General features: G+C 45.0%; 1 protein-coding gene across 2 annotated transcripts; it reads left to right on the plus strand.

Annotated features, from left to right (window-relative positions):
• The first annotated feature begins 8,163 nt into the window (after nucleotides 1–8,163).
• Nucleotides 8,164–20,936, plus strand: LOC116914739 (zinc finger protein 239-like). Of its 2 annotated transcripts, XM_032919175.1 has the most exons (4): nucleotides 8,164–8,252; nucleotides 11,151–11,277; nucleotides 11,474–11,534; nucleotides 19,585–20,936. In XM_032919175.1, the coding sequence occupies exons 1-4, from the start codon at nucleotides 8,250–8,252 to the stop codon at nucleotides 20,810–20,812; spliced, it is 1,419 nt and encodes a 472-aa protein (XP_032775066.1). In that variant the 5' UTR covers nucleotides 8,164–8,249; the 3' UTR covers nucleotides 20,813–20,936. The 2 variants fall into 2 exon arrangements, with proteins under 2 accessions (XP_032775066.1, XP_032775067.1); XM_032919176.1 differs by lacking the exons at nucleotides 8,164–8,252; nucleotides 11,151–11,277; nucleotides 11,474–11,534 and adding an exon at nucleotides 11,688–11,867.
• The last annotated feature ends 839 nt before the right edge of the window (nucleotides 20,937–21,775 follow it).

Raw genomic sequence — 21,775 nt, forward strand, 5'->3', positions numbered from 1 at the left:
TCCCTTTCTTTATGAACTCCATATTTGTAACATGTCTTAATAATTTTGTTTCCCTTGCCCGGAAACCGGGAAAGGGAATAACACTCGAAATGTATATAAGAAATACTCAAGTTAATAAAAAAAAAAAAAACAGAAAAAAAATAATTTTGTTTCCCTTTTGGCATGCATACTGTCTGGTTTTGCGGTCAACCTGACACAAGCTAGAGTCCTCAGAGAGGTAGGAGCCTCAGTTGAAGAAACACTTCCATGAGACCGAGCTGTAAGGCATTTTCTCAACTAATCATCAAGGGAGAAGGACCCGGCCCATTGTGGGTGGTGTCATTCCTGGGCTATGGTCCTGGTTCTACAAAGCAGCAGGCTGAGGAAGCCATGGGAAGCAAGCCAGTAAGCAGCACCCTTCCATGGCCTGTGCATCAGCTCCTGCCTCCAGGTTCTTGCCCAGTTTGAGTTCCTATCCTGACTTCCCTTGATAAACAGCAATGTGGACGTGTAGGCCAAATAAACCCTTTCCTTGAAAACTTGCTTTTTGGTCACATTGTTTTGCCACAGCAATAGAAACCCTAAGACAGCATGTGTTATTTATTTCAATTTTTATATCTGACATGTTTTATTTATTTGGTAATCTTGTTTTCTCAAGACAGGATGTCAGCTAGCCCCTACTGGTCACACAGTATGTAGCAAGAGCTGACCTTGAAATATGATCCTTTTGCCTCTGCCTCCTAAGTTCTGGGATTATGTAACACCCACTTTGGCATGTGTTTTTGGTTTTACATTGAAATGAGAGGTGAGAGATGAGCAATCGATTAGATACATAAGATACATCACTTAGATATAGACTTGTAGATACGTGGTGTTCTGAATGAGAACAACCCCCACGGGCTCATATTGAATACACGGTTGGTAGAACTGTTCCGGAAGTGTGGGGAGGTATGGACTTCTCCAGTTCACCCTTTGCTTCTCGCCTGTTTTTTCATTTTTTTTTTTTTTTTTTTTCCGGAGCTGGGGACTGAACCCAGGACCTTGCGCTCGCTAGACAAGCGCTCTACCACTGAGCTAAATCCCCAACCCCTCTCGCCTGTTTTTTAAGATGTAAGCTCTAACTGCTGCCCCGGCCACCTACTGCCTGTTGCTGCTGCTCTGCCATCTGCTGCTCTAACCCTCTTAAATCATAAGCCCCAAATAAAAACTTTCCTTCTATAAGTTGCCTTGGTCCCACTGTCTTCACAGCAACAGAAAAGTAACTAAGATAGATGTTGATTCATGAAAGTACCTAAGTCAGCACTACCTCTCAGAAATTAGCTCTATTAGAAAGGGCCTGAAGCCTCAACAGATACAAGAAGACTGAAATAATCCCATGCATCCTATCAGATCACCATGGACTAAGGCTGGTCTTCAATAACAACAAAGTCAACAGAGCCCACAAACACATGGAAACTGAACAGCGCTCTACTCAATGATAACTTGGTCAAGGAAGAAATAAAGAAATTAAAGACTTTTTTAGAATTTAATGAAAATGAAAGCACAACATACCAAAACTTATGGGACACAATGGAAGCAGCGCTAAGAGAAAAACTATTAGTGCTTCCAAAAAGAAACTAGAAAGAGCATACACTAGCAGCTTGACAGCACACTTGAAAGCTACAAAACAAAAAGAAGCAAATATACACAAGAGGAGTAGAAGGAAGGAAGTAACCAAACTCAGGGCTGAAATCAACCAAGAAGAAACAAAAAGAACTATACAAAGAATCAACAAAACTAGAAGCTGGTTCTTTGAGAAAATCAACAAGATAGATAAACCCTTAGCCAGACTAACAGAGGGCACAGAGACAGTATCCAAATTAACAAAAACAGAAATGAAAAGAAAGACATAACAACAGAAACTGATGATATTCAAAAAATTATCATATCCTACTACAAAAGCCTATACTCAACAAAACTGGAAAATCTAGAGAAAATGAACAATTTTTAAGACAGATACCAGGTACCAAAGTTAAATCAGGGTCAGATAAGTCATATAAACAGCCCCATAACCCCTAAAGAAATAGAAGCAGTCATTAAAAGTCTCCAACCAAAAAAAATCCTAGGACCAGATGGGTTTAGTTCAGAAATCTATCACACCTTCAAAGAAGACCTAATACCAATACTCTTCAAACTACTCCACAAAATAGAAACAGAAGAAACACTACCCAATTCATTCTATGAAGCCACAATTACACTTTTAACTAAACCACACAAAAAGCCAACAAAGAAAGAGAGCTTCAGACCAATTTCTCTCATGAATATCAATGCAATAATACGCAATAAATCCTCACAAACCAAATCCAAGAACACATCAAAACGATCATCCATCATGGTCAAGTAGGCTTCATCCCCAGGGATGCTAGATGATTCAATATACAGAAAGATATCAACATTATCCACTATGTAAACAAACTCAAAAGGAAAAAAACCACATGATCATCTCATTAGACAAAATTCAACACCCCTTCATGTTAAAAGTCTTGGAAAGATCAGGAATTCAAGGCCCATACCTAAACATAGTAAAAGCCATATACAGCAAACCAGTAGCCAACATCAAACTAAGTGGAAAGAAACTTAAAGCATTTCCACTAAAATCAGGGACTAGACAAGACTCTCTCCCTACTTATTCAATATAATGCTCAAAGTCCTAGCCAGAGCAATTAGACAGCAAAAGGAGGTCAAAGAGATACAAATTGGAAAGGAAGAAGTCAAAATATCACTATTTGCAGAAGATATGGTAGTATACTTAAGTGACTCCAAAAATTCCAACAGAGAACTCCTAAACCTGATAAACAACTTCAGCAAAGTAGTTGGATAAAAAAAAATTAACTCAAACAAATCAGTAGCCTTCCTCTACTAAAAGAATAAATGGGCTGAGAACGAAATTATGGAATTGTCACCCTTCACAATAGTCACAAATAATATAAAATACCTTGGTGTGACTCTAACCAAGCAAGTAAACGATCTTTATGACAAGAACTTCAAGTCTCTGAAGAAAGAAATTGAAGAAGACCTCAGAAGATGGAAAGGTCTCCCAAGCTCATGGATTGGCAGGACTAATATAGTAAAAATGGCCGTTTTACCAAAAACAATCTACAGATTCAATGAAATCCCCATCAAAATTCCAACTCAATTCTTCATAGACTTAGAAAGAGCAATTTGCAAATTCATTTGGATTAAAAATCCAAGATAGTGAAAATTAATCTCAACAATAAAAGAACTTCTCTGGGAAATCACTGTAAAAAACTGTATTACAACGCAATAGTGATAAAAACTGCATGGTATTGGTACAGGGACAGGTAAGTACATCAGTAGAATAGAATTGAAGACCCAGAAATGAACCCACACACCTCTGGTCACTTGATTTTTGACAAAGGAGCTAAAACCATCCAGTGGAAAAAAGAAAGCATTTTCCACAAATGGGGCTGGTTCATCTGGAGGTCAACATGTAGAAGAATACAAATTGATCCATTCTTATCACCCTGTACAAAGCTCAGGTCCAAGTGGATCAAGGATCTCCACGTAAAACCAAATACACTGAAACTAACAGAAGAGAAAGTGGGGAAGAGCCTCAAACACATGGGCACTGGGGGAAATTTCCTGAACAGAACACCAATGATTTATGCTTCAAGAATAGACAAATGGGAGTTCATAAAACTGCAAAGCTTCTATAAGGCAAAGGACACTGTCAACAGGACAAGATCTTTACCAGTCCTACATCTGATAGAGTGCTAATATCTAATATATAAAAAGAACTCAAGAAGTTAGACTCCAGAGAGCCAAATAACCCTATTAAAAGTGGGATACAGAGCTAAATACAGAATTCCCAGCTGAGGAATAGCGAATGGCTGAGAAGCACCCAAAGAAATATTCAACATCCTTAGTCATCAAGGAAATGCAAATCAAAACAACCCTGAGATTCCACCTCACACCAGTGAGAATGGCTAAGATCAAAAACTCAGGTGACAGCAGATGCTGGTGAGGATGCATAGAAAGAGGAACACTCCTCCATTGTTGGTGGGATTGCAGACTGGTACAACCACTCTGGAAATCAGTCTGGAGGTTCCTCAGAAAATTGGACATAGTACTACCTGAGGACCCAACTATACCACTCCTAGGCATATACCTAAAAGATGCACCAACATATAACAAGGACATGTGCTCCACTATGTTCATAGCAGCCTTATTTATAATAGCCAGAAGCTGGAAAGAACCCAGATGCCCTTCAACAGAGAAATGGATACAGAAAATGTGGTACATCTACACAATGGAGTACTATTCAGCTATCAAAACAATGACTTCATGAAATTCTTACGCAAATGGATGGAACTAGAAAATACCATCCTGAGTGAAGTAACCCAATTACAAAAGAACACACATGGTATGCAGTCACTGATAAGTAGATATTAGTCCAAAAGCTCGGAATACCCAAGATACAATTTACAGACCACATGAAGACCACATAAGGAAGACCAAAGTGTGGGTGCTTTAAAACTTCTTAAAAGGGGGAACAACATACAAGAGAAAATGCAGAGACAAAGTGTGGACCAGAGACTGAAGGAAAGGTCATCCAGAGACTGCCCCACCTGGGATCCAGCCCATATCTAGCCACCAAATCTAGACACTATTGAGGATACCAAGAATGTCATCCTGACAGGAGTCCGATATAGCTGTCTCCTGAAAGCCTCTGCCAGAGCCTGACAAATACAGAGGTGGATGCTAGCAGGCAACCATTGGACTGAGAACGGGGTCCCCATTGGAGGAGTTAGCGAAAGGACTGAAATAGCTGAAGGGGTTTGCAACCCCATAGGAAGAACAACAATATCAACCAACCAGACACCCAAGAGCTCCCAGAGACTAAATCACCAACCAAAGCACACGTGGAGGGACCATATGTAGCAGAGGATTCTGTTTTCGGGCATCAATGGGAGGAGAAGCCCTTGGTCCTGTGAAGGCTCAATGCCCCAGTATAGGAGAAGGTCAGGGTGGGGAGGCATGAGGGAGGGGGTGGGTGTATAGGGAAGGACCCTCACAGATAAAGGGGGAGAGGAATGGAATGGGGGGGGTCAGAGGGAAACCAGGAAAGGGGATAACATTTGAAATGTAAATAAAGAAAATATCCAAAAGGGGGTACTGAAGACTGTGATCTGGCCCCCTGTGGAAGGGTACATGAAAGAAGCAATACACGTGAGAGATGACGGGAATGGAGCTTTACAGAAGAGGAGAGGCTTCTCTTTTAATCTGGAAAGGAGACGGGAATGCTGGCACACCTTCAATCTCAGCACTCTGAAGTCAGAGGCAGGAGGGTATCTGTGAGTTCTAGTCTAGCTAGGGCTAAAGCAAGACCCTTCGTTTGCCTTCTGTTGCTGTGTTTTAACACCATGACCAAAGGCAGCTTGGGGACGAAAGGGTTAATTTCAGCTTACAACTACAGCCCATCATGGAGGGAGGTGAGGGAAGAAACTGGAGGTGAGGCAGGAACCTGAGGCAGCAGCTGAAGTATGGCAATGGGGGGGTGCTGCTTACTGGCTCGATCCTGATGACTGCTTTCTGATTGAACCCAGGACCACCTGCCCAGAAGTGCCACCATCTCAGTTAGCCGGGTACATCAGTCACTGATCCAGAAAATGCCCTGAGATCCTCCACACAGATTATACTAGGCTGTGTTAAGTAAACAAAACAAAACCAAGACAGACCCTATTTGGAAAAGAAAAAAGGAAAGGGAAAGTTTAAAGCTAAGATTAAGGGAGTCCCACCCCAATAAGAGAAGTTACAAAGGGACTTCAACACTCCCTAAAATAAAAGAAATAAAGAGATATTTGATTTGTGTGTATTAAAGAAATATTGGCTTCTGAGTGTCAGCCATTTCGACACCATGAAGTGGAAACGTAAGCGTTCTTTAGAGGGGCAGGTGTGTTGGATGGAGTTTTGCTGGGGCAAACACATGAAGGAGTGTTTCCCTGAAGTGGGCACAGGTGAAAGGCTAAGGCAGACAAGCAAAGGAACGTTTCACTGAAGCAGACACAGGAGAGAGGATTTCTGCTAAAGCAAGCATGTGAAAGGACATGTGGTAAAGGATTCTTTGCTAACAACAGGTTAGTATTGGTCTGCCTTACATCGTGTAGTTGAGCGCATTTGTCAGGACTCCACAGAGAGAAATACACCAAAAAAGAACCCTGGTATGCTGCAGCTTCTGCTTCTGCAGACTTGGGCTGACTGGCAGAGTGATGTCAGCACATGCTGAGGCAAGACCTGTGGAGGACACAACATGTTTGGAGAGGGTATAAAAAGGACTCAACTGACAGTAACAGGCTGAGCTAGGCTGGCTTATAGAGCTGGCTGTGGAACACTTGTCTCGAGTACTCTCGGATCTTTACTTCTCTGAGAGAGGCACAGCCGAGAACTCTTCCTGGCCTTTCTGCTGATTGTCCCTTCTGCCGCTGAGGCTGAGGACTGGCTATCTCTGCAAGGCTGTGCCACTGCTGCTGATTCGTGTCTGCTATCCCAGCTCTACCGAACCGGACTGCTGGTGTGTCTGTGAAGTGTTTACAAGTGGATCGAGCTGCTGCCGTTGCTAACCTATGAACTGGACTGCAGATTTCCAGACAACACAGACGGGAGTTGCTCCAAAGAACCATTCTAAGCAGGTCCACCCCCCCTGTATCCTTTCTTTTCCAGTAACTCTGGAGGGTGGTGGGCTAGAAGGGAGGTTAAAGCGTTTAAGAACCGTCATTTAAAATAGGTTTTGAAAAAAATTAGTTACACCACCACATGATGATGATGATGATGTAGTCTGAGCTAGTCTATGTGATGATCAGTGAGACCACTGGTCCTCAACTCTCCGAACGCCATGACCCTTTAATAAGGTTCCTCATAATGTGGTGACCCCCAACCATAAAATTATTTTCTTGGCTGTTGTATAAACTATAATTTTGCTACTATTGTGAACCATAATGTAAATATCTGTGTTTTCTGATGGTCTATAGGGGTCGAGACACACAGGTCAAGAACCACTGAATTAGACTGTCATGGTCCGTTTCATTATGAACAGCATTTAGAGCTCAGTTACAGATAAGCAGTAGATGCCGGACATGTTTCTTCCCCAGCAGCGCCTGGTATCTGCCCATATCTGAGAGTTGGAGAGTTACCGGTGGTTTACTGTGTAACTTAAACCATGATAAGAAGAAGAGGAAGCCTCAAATCCGGAGTTACTCCTCTGTGTCCTAAGCCAGTGAGATAGGAAATTTGAGAAGATGACAGAACTGGCCCTATGAAAGACAAGAGAACAGGAATTTCTCCTCTGGGGGTAGAGGGACTTAAAAAAAAAAAAATACTCTTGTGCCAAAATTCACAGCGTTTTTTTTTTTGTTGTTGTTTTTTTTTTTTTTTTTGGTTTTTTTTGCCTTTTCTCTAAGGTTCCTTGTCTTTCTGAAGAATTGAATGTTTAAAACTCCTTTGTTTTTCTCATCAATTGAAAGTTGTTACTATCTTATTTCCAGCGGTGAAGAGGAGCACAGAGGACCAGATACTGGACTGAATTATAAATTAAGAATTGTAAAATCACCGTACAGTTAGCGTCTTAATAACTCTGCCCCAGAGAAAGAACTGCTGGAGAGCCTGCGTGTTCTGGCCTCTAAAATGACCAGAGTTTGTGCAACTTTAGCTGGCCCAGATTTTACAACGAAGATCGGGCAGGCCTAGAACTCACAGAGATCTGCCTTTCTCTGCCAACAGAATAAGTGCTGGGATGAAGAGGACTTGCAGCACCAAGCCCCACTTGACAGTCCACTATCTTTGGCTTGCTTGTGTAAAAATCCAGGCCCACGGAGTACATCAGACCCAAGGTCCAATACCAATTCTAGGTCTGAAGCAAGAAAGCACTACACTGGACATTGGGTTGATAAATGTACTGTGGACACCAACGACCCAAGACGAATGGGAACTACGCTTTGAGATCACCAAAGACTAAAGTACCCAGAGGAATCAGGCAGGTCTGGCTTTTATGCAAATCTCTCCCGGCTGAGCGAGGTCCGGCCCCAGCCAATCAGGGCCTCCATACAAGCCATCCAATCAGGAGCGCCAGGGAGCAGTGGGAGGGCGGGCTCCTTCCCGCAGTCCTGCCGTTCTCTCCGCTGGGAAGCGGAGGAGGGGCGGTGGGTGTGCTACCCTTCGCTGTGGTTGCGGCTGCCCTGAACTGAGGGAATCGCGGGCGAGCTCGGAGCTGTGCCATGGTGAGCTCGGAGCCGCTGTCCCCAGACAGGGAGGATTAGCCGGCGGAGCCGCAGGCGCCCGGGTGGTGGGTCCTCCCCGGGGCTGGGGGAGGGGTGGGTCCGGCGTCCTGGAAAGTTCGGCTTCGTTAGAAGATTGGAGTTTAAAAGGCGAAGCCGCGAGCCCTAGGCAGGTAACCGGACGGCTTGCGGCTGACCGGAGGAGGCCACGCTGACCTGGGGAGACGAGGGCAGCGCGCTGGGGAGCCCAGAACGCCAGAGTGGGCGGGGTCGCTCCGTGCCTGAGCTCGTCTGCCCACAGCTCCTTCGGCCGCGCACGTTTTCCCGAGTGCGGGCTGTGACAGCTTGCAGATAACGTCGCACCCATTCGTAACCCTGTGTGCGGGTTTCAGAGTAAGCCAGCAGCTATCGGAGAAGGGCCACCCTGGGCCGCCCCAGGACAAGGGAGGACAAACGTGGAGCGGGACTCACGACTGTACGAAGTGGAGGACCCCCTGTGGTGCGCTGCAGCCCACTTTCGCTCTCTCACTTGCTGAGATCAGTCTTATTTATTGATGTGTGTGTGTCCCTGTGTGTACAGTGAGGCAGGTGTGAGGTCACAGGACAACTTTATGGAATCAGTGCTCTCCTGGAACTAAGGTTGCCTTACAGCCAGGCCATATCGCAGAGCCTAGTAGTTTATTTTTTCTTTACTTAAAGAAAAAAAAAATTTACCCCCTTCCCCCCAGTCTGGAAGTTAAGTGCAACAGCTTTGCATAGCATGCTTGGTAAGTGCTCTATTATTCCTTAGGTCCATCTGCAGCCTTATCCTACCTTGTTGATAATTGTTTATAAGTTAGTTTTGAACTTGTGGATCGTGAATCTCTGCTTTGCTCTTTCCCAGGGCTGTTCCCGTGTTCTAACTTCCTTGCAATTCCATGAGTTTCACAGCAGTTTTCAGTCTGACAGGGTTGGCCACTGGGGTTCCTTAGGTGGTCTAAACCTGAGTGTTTAAAGGCTCTTGCCATCAAGTGAACATGAGAAAGAGAATGGTTTTCCTTTAACTTAAACTTAGATTCTAGCTGATCTGGTTGGGGTCACCTTTCATCCCATCATTCTGGGGACAGAAGCAAGTGGATCTCTAGGTCAGCCAGGTCTATGTAGTGAGTTCCAGGCAAGTCAGGTTTGTGTAGTAAGAATCTATCTCAAAAGAAAAAAAGATGAAACGAAAAACTTACATTCTTGGTTCCTCAGAATCCCGGTGGGTGGCGGCTCTTGCTGCCCTAAGACCTGGGGTTAATCCTTATAAGCCACTTGGTAGGAGAGACTCCAGAGTCACAGGATTTCTCTGAACTCCTGTTCCTTCACCTTACACATGCACATGGCAGTGCAGAGCCACACATGTACCAGAAAGGAATATATAAAAAAAAAAAAAAATCAGATTTTTTTTAAAACAAGCTTTGCAGCTTTAAAACTACAGCTTTCTTATTTACTGTTGGATTTAGATTCATGCATTTATTTCTCGGGTAAGAACTTTAATGGATGCTTTTCCAACTCCATATTCAAGTATTTCATCATGTGTGTAGAGAAGTGTGATTGAGTTTGTGTGTCCTGTTTCACATCGTGGGTGTGCACTTTCTCATCTTGCTGTACCCGTGTTAGGTAGGCATAGTGCTATTATATCTGTCCTAGGCCTGTCTTGGCTGGTTGTATCTTCAACTCCTTTAAGCAAAATCACCATTTCAAAGTATTTTGGAGTCCAAGCTTCATACGGGGTAATGTTAAGAACCATCGCTCAAGTCAGGTGCACACTGTTAATTCCAGAACTCTCGAGACAGAGGCAGGCAAATCTCTGAGTTCAAGGACAGCCTGGTTTACAGAGCTAGTTCCTCGACAACCAGGGCTACACAAAGGAACCTGTCTCAAGTGACCAAAACAGAAGATTGGGGAGGAGGGGGGGAGGGAGGGGAGGAGGGGAACGGGGAGGAGGAGGAAAGAAGAGGAAAGAAAGAAAGAATAAACAATCCTCTTTGCAGAATCAAGTCAAATGCTTTTTATTTTCAAGATGCAAGCTAAACTTGAAGTAGAGATGTCCCCCCAGTCACCTGATATCTGGAGTTAAGAGTGTGTCCCACCACATCTGATGTATTGAGTATCTTATAGTTCTGATCCTGAGAAATAATAGTGTGGTCAGGTAGACTCTGTTGTTTGAGACAGTCTCTCACTATGAAGCTCTGGCTGGCCTGGAGCTAGCCATGTAGACCAGACTGGCCTCGGATTTGCAGAGATCTGCCTGCTTCTGCCTTCCTAGTACAAGGATTAAAGGTGTGTGCCACCACGCACAGTCTAGACTCCTTTCATCCATATCTTCCATTTGTCAGGTTCACTGCCTCAGTGGTTGGCTTCTGTTGTGTCAGTGTGAGAAGTCCAGTGCTTGATTTTTTCCCCGTGTCATCATTATCAAGGAAGAGAATGTATCTATACCAATAGTTTTTATCTTCATATATATGTATATATGTATATATATATATATATATATATACACACACACACATATATATGTCTGTGTATTATGCACACATGTATGTGCTAATCATTCCATTGTAAAGCTTGTGCTTATTTTATTATTTATTTACGTGTGTCTGTCTTGTGCTCAAGAAGGTCAGAGAGAGGTCACCTATGTTAACACTGTTCCGGACCCCAGGGGGAGGACTGTGAGACAGGAAGTAGAAATCACTGTGGAGAGAGGACTGGGGCAGAGCAGAGCACACCCTGTGTCCTGAGCACAGTGATGAGCGAGTGCTGCTACCATGATGCTCCTTCCGCATCCCTCAGTGCTTGCATGACGACTTCCGTGTGGTGATGTGTGGATCCCACAGAGTGGGAGGAACCTGGTGTCAGTCAAGTTTGTACAATGTTTAGGGCTCAGTGAGCTTTGAGGACGTGGCTGTGCACTTCACCCAGGACGAGTGGGCTCTGCTGGATCCTTCCCAGAGGAGTCTGTACAGGGATGTGATGCTGGAGACCTGCAGGAGCCTCACTGCTGTAGGTAAGGACGCCGTCCTACCTTCACTCTGTAAGTTAAGGAGCAGGTGTCTCTTGGTGTGGATGTTCTTCCGGGATTCGGGCTATTGAAAGGCAGATTATGTTATATAAATCAGACAGGGTTTTGATGTAAACCAACTCAAGAAACTAATGTTTTAGGAATCTCTAATTTATCCTAAATTTTCTGGGACTCCTTTTAGGACACAAGTGGGAAGACCAGAACTTGGAAGACCATTATAAAAATCCTGGGAGAAATCTGAGGTAAGTTACATGCAGAGGTGGACTCAACGGGCTTTGGAAGGATAATTTTAATTACTTTTTAATTTTTTACAGTCCACTCATTACCCCGCTCCCAGTCCACCCTCCCACAGTTCCCCATCCCATTTCTCCCCCTCACCCCCATCTTCAAGAGGACGTCCCCACCCCACCAGCTTCCCACTCCCCGGGGCCTCAATCTCTGAAGCGCTAGGCATGGCTTCTCCTGCTGAGGCCAGACCAGGCCGTCCTCTGCTGTGTATATGTCGGGGGCCCTGGACCAACTCATGTATGCTACCTGGTCGGCGGCTCAGCGTCTGAGAGGCCTCAGCAGTCCGGGTTAGTTGACACTGCTGGTCTTCCCATGGGGTCGCCCTCCTCCTCAGCTTCTTCCAGCCCTTCCCTAATTCAACCACAGGGGTCCCCAACTTCAGTCCATTGGTTGGGTGTAAGTGTCTGCATCTGTCTCAGTCAGCTGCTTGTTGGGCTTCTCAGAGGGCAGCCATGCTAGGCTCCTGTCTGTAAGTAAGCACAGTAACAGTGTCAGGCCTTGGTGCCTTCCTCACCCACCGTGAGGTAAATCGCATGTTGGGCCTGTCACTGAACCGCCTTTCCTTCAGTCTCTTCTCTGTTTTTTCTCCCTGCAGTTCTTTTATACAGGGAACAATTCTGAGTCAGATTTTTTTGACTGTGGGATGGCAAACCCATCCCTCCATTTGATCCCTTGTCTTTCTCCTGGAGATGGACCTGCAAGTTCCTTCATTCTGATGGTTTCTCTCTTGTCCCCACCTCCATACCTTATCGTGTTCCCCTTTTCCCCTCCCCTTCCTCTTTCTCACCCAGGTCCCTCCCTCCCTCTGCCTCCCATGATTGCTTTCTTCTTTCTCCCAGATGGGATTAAAGCATCCTCACTTGGGCCCTTCTGCTTGTTAACCTTCTTGAGTTCTGTGGATTGTATCCCAGGTATTCTGTACCTTTTTGGCTAATATCCACATATTAGTGAGTACATACCCTGCATGTCCTTTTGAGTCTTAAGCTTCCTCACTCAGGTTCCATCCATTTGCCTGCAAAACTCAGGATGTCCTCGTTCTTGATAGTTGAGTAGTACTCCATTGTGTAAATGAACCACATTTTCTGTATCCATTCTTCTGTTGTGGGACATCTGGGTTTTTTTCAGCTTCCAGCTATCACAAATAAGGCTGCTGTGAACATAGTGGAGCACATGCCCCTGTGGTATGGTGGGGGATCTTTTGAGTGTAAGCCCAAGAGTGGTATAGCTGGGTCTTCAGGTAGAACTATTTCCAATTTTCTGAGGAACCTCCAGACTGATTTTCAGAGTGGTTGTACCAGCTTGCAATCCCACCAGCAATGGAGGAGTGTTCCTCTTTCTCCACATTCTTGCCAATATGTGCTGTCACCTGAGTTTTTGATCTTAGCCATTCTGATTAGTGTAAAGTAGAATCTCAGGGCTGTTTTGATTTGCATTTCTCTGGTGACTAAAGACTTTGAACATTCCTTTAATTGCTTCTCAGCCATTCAAGATTCCTCTGTTGTGAATTCTCAGTTTAGTTCTATACTCCATTTTTTGATTGGGTTGTTTGGTTTTTTGGAGGTTAGCTTCTTGAGTTCTTTATATATTTTGGATATTAGCCCTCTATCAGGTGTGGGGTTAGTGAAGATTTTTTCCCAATCTATAGGTTGCCATTTTGTCCTATTGATGGTGTATTTTGCCTTACAGAAGCTTTTCAGTTTCATGAGTTCCCATTTATCAATTCTTGATCTAGAGCCTAAGCCACTGGAGTTCTTTTTAGAAAATTTCCCACCCATGCCAGTGAGTTCGAGGTTCTTTCCAACTTTCTCTTCTATTAGATTCAGTGTATCTGGTTTTATGTTGACATCCTTGAACTTGAGCTTTGTGCATGGTGACAAATATGGGTCTATTTTCATTTTCCTACATACAGACAGCCAGTTAGACCCGCACCATTTATTAAAGATGCTTTCTTTTTTCCATTGTATATTTTTGGCTTCTTTGTCAAAGATAGTGTTCATAAGTAGGTGGTTTTATTTCTGGGTCTTCAATTCTATTCCATTGATCAACTTGTCTATCTCTGTACCAATACCATGCAGTTTTTATCATGATTTCTGTAGTACAGTTTGAGGTCAGGGATGGTGAGTTCCCCAGAAATTCTTTTTTTATTAAGAGTTGTTTTTGCTATCCTGGGTTTTTTGTTTTTTCATATGAAGTTGAGAATTGCTCTTTCCATGTCTTTAAAGAGTTGTGTTGGAATCTGGATCTTGTTGAATCTGTAGACTGATTTTGGTAAGATGGTCATTTTTACTATGATAATCCTGCCAATCCATGGACATGGGAGATCTTTCCATCTTCTGAGAGCTTCGATTTCTTTCTTCAGGGACCTGAAATTCTTTTTTTTTTTTTCCCCAGAGTTGGGGACCGAACCCAGGGCCTTGCGCTTGCTAGGCAAGCGCTCTACCACTGAGCTAAATCCCCAACCTGAAATTCTTATCATACAGATCTTCACTTGTTTGGTTAGAGTTGCCACAAGGTATTGTTATGCCCAGTTGGAGGGAAGCCCAGGAGACCAGCAGAGAGCATGACACCGATGCAAATGCACACAAGAGTCTTTATTATACTAGTCTGGACTCGGGCACAGCCTTTCCTGATCTGCAGGTTAGGAATGGACACTCGCATCTAGGGGTTTAAGGTATAAATATAGGAGGTGCACAAGCAGCGACTCGAGCCTTGGCCTTGCATGATTGGGTAGAGAGTAAATGAGTACCATCCTTCCAGATGGTAACATTTGTTCAGACAGCGAGGCAGAACCATGCATCTGGAAAAGGACCTTTTCGACCTGGGTAGAAATAATTCATTCCATTACCAGAGGCTAGTGTATTTTGACAGCTGTCTGGCAGCACTTGGTTGCCTCTTTCCCATAGCTCAAGAGTGGCCTTATCAATTCAAGGACATTAATTTTCTGCCTCCTTCAAAGGCACGGGACATCTGCGTGGGGACTAGATCACGGAAGGGAGTGTTGAGACTCAGTGCCAAGGGTTAATGCAGAGATGAGGCAAGCGGCCTTGTGTCTCTCCACTCCCCCTCTGCTAATAACTTTAGAGGCCAATCTTGGGCTCTGAGAGATCTGGGCTAATTTGCCGATCCTGTGACCTCATTACCACCAGTTGAATAGTTCCCAGTCTCTGTTTCATGTACTGAAAATGCTTGTTGATAATGTATGGCCCAAAAGTGAGGAAGAGTAAAAGGATAACCAAGGGTCCCATGAGGGTAGAGTTGTTAACAAGGGGGAAGAATCAAACAGTGAGTGGTACCAATTTTTGGGATTTTCTCGTTCTCTCTGGAGTCTGTCTGTACTCTCCCTGAATTTGGCTAATGATTCCCCACTAACTCCAGAGTGGTTGACATAGAAATAAAACTCCTCACACAAAGCGGCACATAGCCCTCCTTGTTGTAGAAACACTTAGTCCCCACCTGTTCTGCAGCACTGCGTCAGCTGCAGAGTCCATGTTAGCTCCAAGTGAGAAACGGACTTTCCTAGGCGTTGGATATCTTCATCTACGTTGCCTTTAAGCTGTTGTAATTCTTTTCCTGCCACGTCAGTGCAGCTATCCCAGCGCTGGCTCCGGCTAGTCCTGCCCCTAAGATTAGAGAGATGGGCTCCCTTTTCTGCCCCATGAGGTCTTCAACGTGCCCTACCAGAGTTCTCAGCATTGTCTCTTATGAATAGTAGGTTATACGGGTACTAACCGGACTAGAATACAGAACTCTCTAGGGGTTGAGGAATTAAGGACCTCTCCATGCACACACGGGTCAGTTCTGCTTGTTCTGGGGGAATAATCTATTGAAATGAGCCATGGACATAGTCTGACTGTTGGTGCTGGGGTGACAGGGAGACCTTCCCCAGACAGGTACCTTGCCCTGATACGCTCTACAGGGTTAAAGCTGGACCTTCCTGTGACCCCTTTCAGACACATTATACCCAGCCTCTATAAAAGGGAGGTCTAGCATAACCAACAAGAGGTGATAAGCTCTGGCTGGGAGACATTCAGAATCTGAAAGGTCTTTACCATCATTGACCATAGGGGGTCCACTGGTTCTGTGTGTTTCAGGAAAAGTCCTGGAACTGAGGGTCCTTGCGATTGAGTGACTGGGGATATGGTAGTCGCTAGTCTAGGGGACGATGTTAACACAGGTTTGGGTTTGTCAGAACCTAATTTGGTCGTACAGCTGCTGGCTGTGGGTTTGCAATTGGCCTTATCAAGAGTCTAACTATAACAGACAATCCAGGATTGCTACCCCCAATAACGTGACGCCTATGGCCCCGTGACTTCCTGGCTTCCCATACTTTAGCTTCCCTTCCTTTGGCAGTAAACCTGAGTAAAACTTCCTGCTGGGCAACTGAAGTAAGGTCTTTCTTTGACACCTTCCACTCCCCGTTCCCTGTGACTGGTGTTTCACATCCCCAAGCAGCACAGTAGAATTGTTCGGGATCCCAACATGTGGCAGTCCCCCCCCTACTCCCCTCCCCTAGGACATATATAAAAAGTCTCCCATCTACATTTGTGATATGAATCTCGTAAAGTCTGTCAAGTATCAGGCCCAGAGTTATCAGCTAGCCGGCACAAATCAAAAGTCAGATCTGGAAACCAGGGTGTTCCGAGTACAGGCTAGTTGGGCATGATAGTCAGTCACAGGATTTTCAGTCACCCAGGTTAGGACCAAAGGTTGATGTGGGTTAGGGGTTGCAATACGTACAGTTAACAAAAATAGTAAGCTCAAGACCGAGATAATTTTAACTTGAGAAGATCGATGCCCTTGTGAACTTTCCATTATGGTGAGAGTGGAATCTGTTGATCTTCCTCTGGGGAGAGGGCATCAGCTGGTCTATCCTGAGTGTAGTGCAGGTGGTGATCGCATCCACTTTGGTGGCAGTCAGCATGGTTAGCAGGTCCTTTCCATCTGGGTTCCAGGACATCCTGGCGAAATCTCTTCACATAGACCCAATCTGCTGGCTGAAACTTGTGTGGTCGCAGAACCAAGCCTGCTTCATAGAGGGCATGCAGTTTAGGCCAGACATACTTATGAGCCCACTGGGTTGCTCTGACCCTAGTTATTAATTCACAATCTTCCAGTTCTGCCACAACTGCCAGCTGCAGATTAAGTGCAGTGGGGGCAGGGACACCATGCATAATCTCAAAGGGGGTTAATCAGTCTGGTAAGGGGAGTTCTTCACTCAGTATAGGCCTAAGGGAAGGAGCATCACCCAGGCTCCTCCAGTCTCTTAATGTTCTGTTCATCCTCTCTACCTGTCCTGAACTTTGGGGTCGGTAGACAAAATGTAATTTCCAGTCTGCCCCAATAAATCTTGCTACATCCTGACTTACCCTAGACACAAATGCCGGTCCATTGTCTGACCCTGTCATATGAGGGAATCTATACCGGGTAAGATATCCTCCAGCAACTTCTTAGCCACTACCTTTGCAGTCTCAGTCTTCGTTGGGAATGCCTCCGTCCGTCCAGAGAAGGTGTCCATCCACAAACACCAGCAAGTACTTGCAGCTGGACTTCCCTGGTTTGATTTCTGTAAAGTCAGCTTCCCAGTAGCCCCCTGGTCTCTTACCTCACAGTGGCGAGCCCAGATGTTTGGTGGTGTTGTGGGTGTTGGTTAGCTGGCAGACGCGGCAGCTTGATATTGTATTCTCGGTAGTACCCTACATGTCTCTGGAAATCACCTTAGATTGTCTCACTGCGTCCGCCATCCATCTCACTCCCATGTGAGTGACGCTACGGGTTTTCCTGAGGAGAGATCTCGTCAAGGAAGTATTCTATAGGCTTCTGGTACCTTTATGGCCATCTCTTTCTGGAGGTCGCGAACATTGTCTTCTACGATTTTGTTTCCTGGTCCTTTGAGCTGGGAATCTCCGAGCTCTTCTAGTCCAGTTATTCTTAGATGTGGACTTTTCATTGTGTCCTGGATGTCCTGGATGTTTTGAGTTAGGAGTTCTCTATGTTTCATATTTTCTTTGACTGTTATATCAATGTCTTCTAAGGTATGTTCTATGCTTGAGATTGTTCTGTCTCGTGTGTCTGGTGATGCTTACCTCTGTAATTCCTGACCTCTTCCCTAGGTTTTCCATTTCCAGGTTTGCCTCCATTTGTGTTTTCTTTATTGTTTCTACTTCCACTTTTAGGTCTTTGACCTCTTTGTTCAATTGCTTCACCTTTTTGATAGTGTTTTCCTGTACTTTTTTCCCCTTTATTTTCTCCTGTATTTTTTAAGAGATTTGTTTCCTCTTTAAGGACTTCTACCTGTTTACCTGTATTTCCCTGTATTCCTTTCAGTGAGTCATTTATAACCTCCTTAAAGGACTCTCTTATCGTCATGAGGTAGGATTTTAGGTCAGCATCCTGGTTTTCAGGTGTGTTGGTGAATCCAGGGCTTGCTGTGGTGAGAAAACTTGTTTCTGATGATGCCCACATATATTGGCTTCTGTTGCTTATGGTCTTGCACTTGCCTCTTGCCACATGGTTATCTCTGGTATTCACTGGCCAGCACGTCTCTGTCTGGAGCCTGCCTCCTGTGTCCCTGGGTGCTGTAGTCTCCTGGAAGTCCTGTAGCTCTGGCTGTAGCTGATCTCCTGAGAGTCCTTCAGACTATGGGATCTTCAGAGGAGCAGACAAGCTGATGATCTGATCTGCCCTGATGGAAGGCTCAGTCCAGAAGAACTTGGATCCTTTTAAACGTATAAACATTTATTGAGAGTATTAAAGACACACTTTTTTGTTCCAGCTTTCCTCCTGGCTACTAGTATGTTGCTCAACTTCTCTGGCTTTGTCCTGCATAGTGTACCCGTCCTCTTCACAGTGAATCTGAGTGCTTTCTTATCCGTGGAGACCTTGAGCAGCTCCATGAAGAGATGCTCATAGACACCCAGCCCCATCTCTCCTGATCATGTCCAACATGAGCTTGGTGTGTTTGGTACCAGCTCTGCCTCAGCTTGCTCTTGTCTCTTATCACTTCGTGGCCCATGGCTGCCCACTTGTTGTAACTTGGGTTCAGGAACCCTGGCTAGGGAGTGGTAAGGGAGCGAAAAAGGAACAGACACACATTCAGCGAAGCTGTGATTGGTGGTGTTCTCTAGTGGCTACTACCAACAGTGCCGCTGGAACCTGGAACCTCGGTGTCTGTTAGGTGTAGCACAGGGAGGGGCTAGCTAGTCTGGGTAGACTAGCTCTGTAGGTAGAGTCTCAGGCTGTAAATGTCGGAGGAGGACGCTGCAACTGCTCGTCTGTACACACACTGTCAGACTCCCCAGTCTTTACACACACTGGTCAGTTTTGTTCACACTCAGTATCAGACTCCCCAGTCTTTACACACACTGGTCATTTTTGTTCACACTCAGTATCAGACTCCCAAAGAAGCTTTGCCATCGCTCTTAAGTGTCGTGGGAGTGACGGCTTGGCCACTTTACCATGGGCCAGTTATTCTCAGAGTCCTCAGCAGGCCATGCCATGTTGAAACACGAATCTCTTCAGGCCTTGTCTCACTCAGGGCTTCCTCATTCCATACACGTGCTCCCAGGGTCTGAAGAACTCTGTTGTTCTTCCGTGGTGGCCCTGTCAGGAAGCCTTTATAGGCATCTTGATGGGCTATAAAATTTTACAAAGAACCAAACTAGACAAATAGGCACAGTGTGGTTTTTTTTTTTCATTAGAATTATCTTTTACCAAAACAACAATATAGGTACTAAATGTGAGCATGCTGACAAGCGTTACTGGAGCATTTCACTTGGGAACGTTCTAGGGACTTGAACTAATGAATATCACTCTTTTGATCCAGGCTCTATGAGAGTCAGCATGTAGGTCATCAGTCCATTTAGCTTATGACCACTTAGATCTGGCAAAAGGCATAAACTTGGTCTGAATGTTGGAGCTCTGTAGGCTAGACCTAATAGAAGGTCAGTAGTAAACCAACCATTACTAAATTACTCGTCTTTTTTGTGACTTATGTTTCCTTTACAGAAGTTACACGTTTCAGACCTTCTGTGAGAATGAAGGTGGTGATCAAGATGGAGAACACTTGAGTTGGAAACCAGATCTCAGAATGAACCTGAGAAGTCCCACTGGGTTAACCCCATGGGGTCACAGTGTGTGGAGAATGGCTTCCCCGAGTCATTCATCCTCTAGGCATGCCATACCTCACTCTCGGTGTAATGCACATGAGCAGGAGAGACATGTGACCAAGCAGTATAACCCTGATTCTCTGATAACCTTCCAACGCTACATGAGAACGCACATTGTGAATGGGCCGTGTGAGTGTGAAGTATGTTTAAAATACTTTGGTTTTCCAGGTACATTGGAAATACGTCAGGAAACACATAGTGGAAAAAACCCCTATCAATACAAGGAATGCGGAAAGACCTCTGAGAAAGTTAGCTTACTCTGTGCACATGGAGGAACACATGCCGGAGGAAAATGTTACGAGTGCAACCAATGTGGGAAAGCTCTGAGTTCGTACAGCTCACTTCGAAGACATGAGAGAATCCATACTGAGAAAAAACCGTACAAGTGCAAACAGTGCGGGAAAGCCTTTCGATACCACAGTTACCTTCACTTACACGAACGAATCCACACTGGCGAGAAACCCTATGAATGTAAACAATGTGGGAAAGCGTTTATATTTCCGGGTGCCTTGCAGGTACATGAAAAAATTCACACGGGAGAAAAACGTCACGAGTGTAAACACTGTGGGAAAGCCTTCAGACGCCATAGCGATCTTCAAGTACACGAGAAGATTCATACAGGGGAAAAGCCCTACGCGTGTACACGGTGTGGCAGAGCCTTTAGACTGAACAGCCATCGCCAGAGACACGAACAGACTCACACTGAAGACAGACCCTTCATATGCAAGCGGTGCGGCAGATCTTTTGAGTGTTACAGTAATCTCGAGTTACATGAAAAGATCCATACTGGAGACAGGCCCTTTGTTTGTACAGAGTGTGGCAAAGCCTTTGGATGTCACAGTAACCTACAGTTACATGAAAAAATTCATACTGGAGACAGACCTTTTGTATGCAGAGACTGCGGGAAAGCCTTCATATGTCACGGTCATCTCCAGAGGCACGAAACAACCCATACCGGAGAAAAGCCCTATGGATGTAAACGGTGTGGCAAAGCCTTCAGCCGTAACAGTCATCTTCAGAGGCATGAGAGAACTCACATGCAAACGTCTACATGCTCCAGAAAATAATTCCACCCAAGTCCAGCTAGGCGAGCGGACTCTTGCCTTAGGATTACTTCTAGGACCATGGACAGCTTACAGACAGCTGCATCTTCAAAATGCACTCCAGCCTAAGTGACCACTCACAGGAACTTCCCAGTCAAGGGCCCCTGAAATGCCTGCAGGCAGCTCCTCTGGCAGGAAGTCTCTTCAGTCTGCAAGTATAACTGCTTTTGTAACCTGTGAGGAAAGCCCTGGTAAATCTTTTAAGGCTCAGTTTTCTCAGTTTGTTGTTTACTTCCCAAGTCTCCAGCCTCCCCATTTCAATTCAAAGGAAATCGTTTTTAGCAGTCCCTCTTGTTGTTAGGTTTTGTAATGTTTTTGAACCTTGGTGGGGTGGTATAAACAGCCAGCCATACTAAGAGCATTGAGATCCTATACCACAACCCTCACCTAGCAGCTTCACCAGTGGCCGTGGGCTCTTAGGCACCAAGGTCTTACCGTCTAGCTTTGGTGTGATACCAGGAGCAGTGAGTGTAACTTTTATGGTTTGTGGTACTTCAGGGGCCTCCTTGGCCAACAAATTAAAGCAGGTATCCCATCCCAGCCACTGGGATTTTACTTAGCAGCCACTAGGAGTGCCCTCCCCATACAGAATGCCTTCATTACTTAAACAGTTTAGCTGTTAATAACCTACTTTTAAAAACCTAGCCTCAGTGGACTTATTAGTTGGGTGGAAGCATGATTGCACCTGGCTGTGGTTGGACTGCCTCTGTACATCAGTGTTAATGGCTATCCTTGTCTCTCACTCTTCTGTTGACACCTATACATAACACTGAGTTGGGTGGGACCTTTATGCATGGAAATGCTCAAAAGAGGCCTGGGGCAGTGTCCACGTGGGTGAGAGCTTATTTACATTCCTCACTGATAAGTATAGGCACCACTCATAGCATCGATCAAGGCCATGATCAAGAACAGGCCTAATGGGATGGA

This window comes from Rattus rattus, chromosome 13 (assembly GCF_011064425.1).
Source record: "Rattus rattus isolate New Zealand chromosome 13, Rrattus_CSIRO_v1, whole genome shotgun sequence".
NCBI lineage: Eukaryota > Metazoa > Chordata > Mammalia > Rodentia > Muridae > Rattus > Rattus rattus.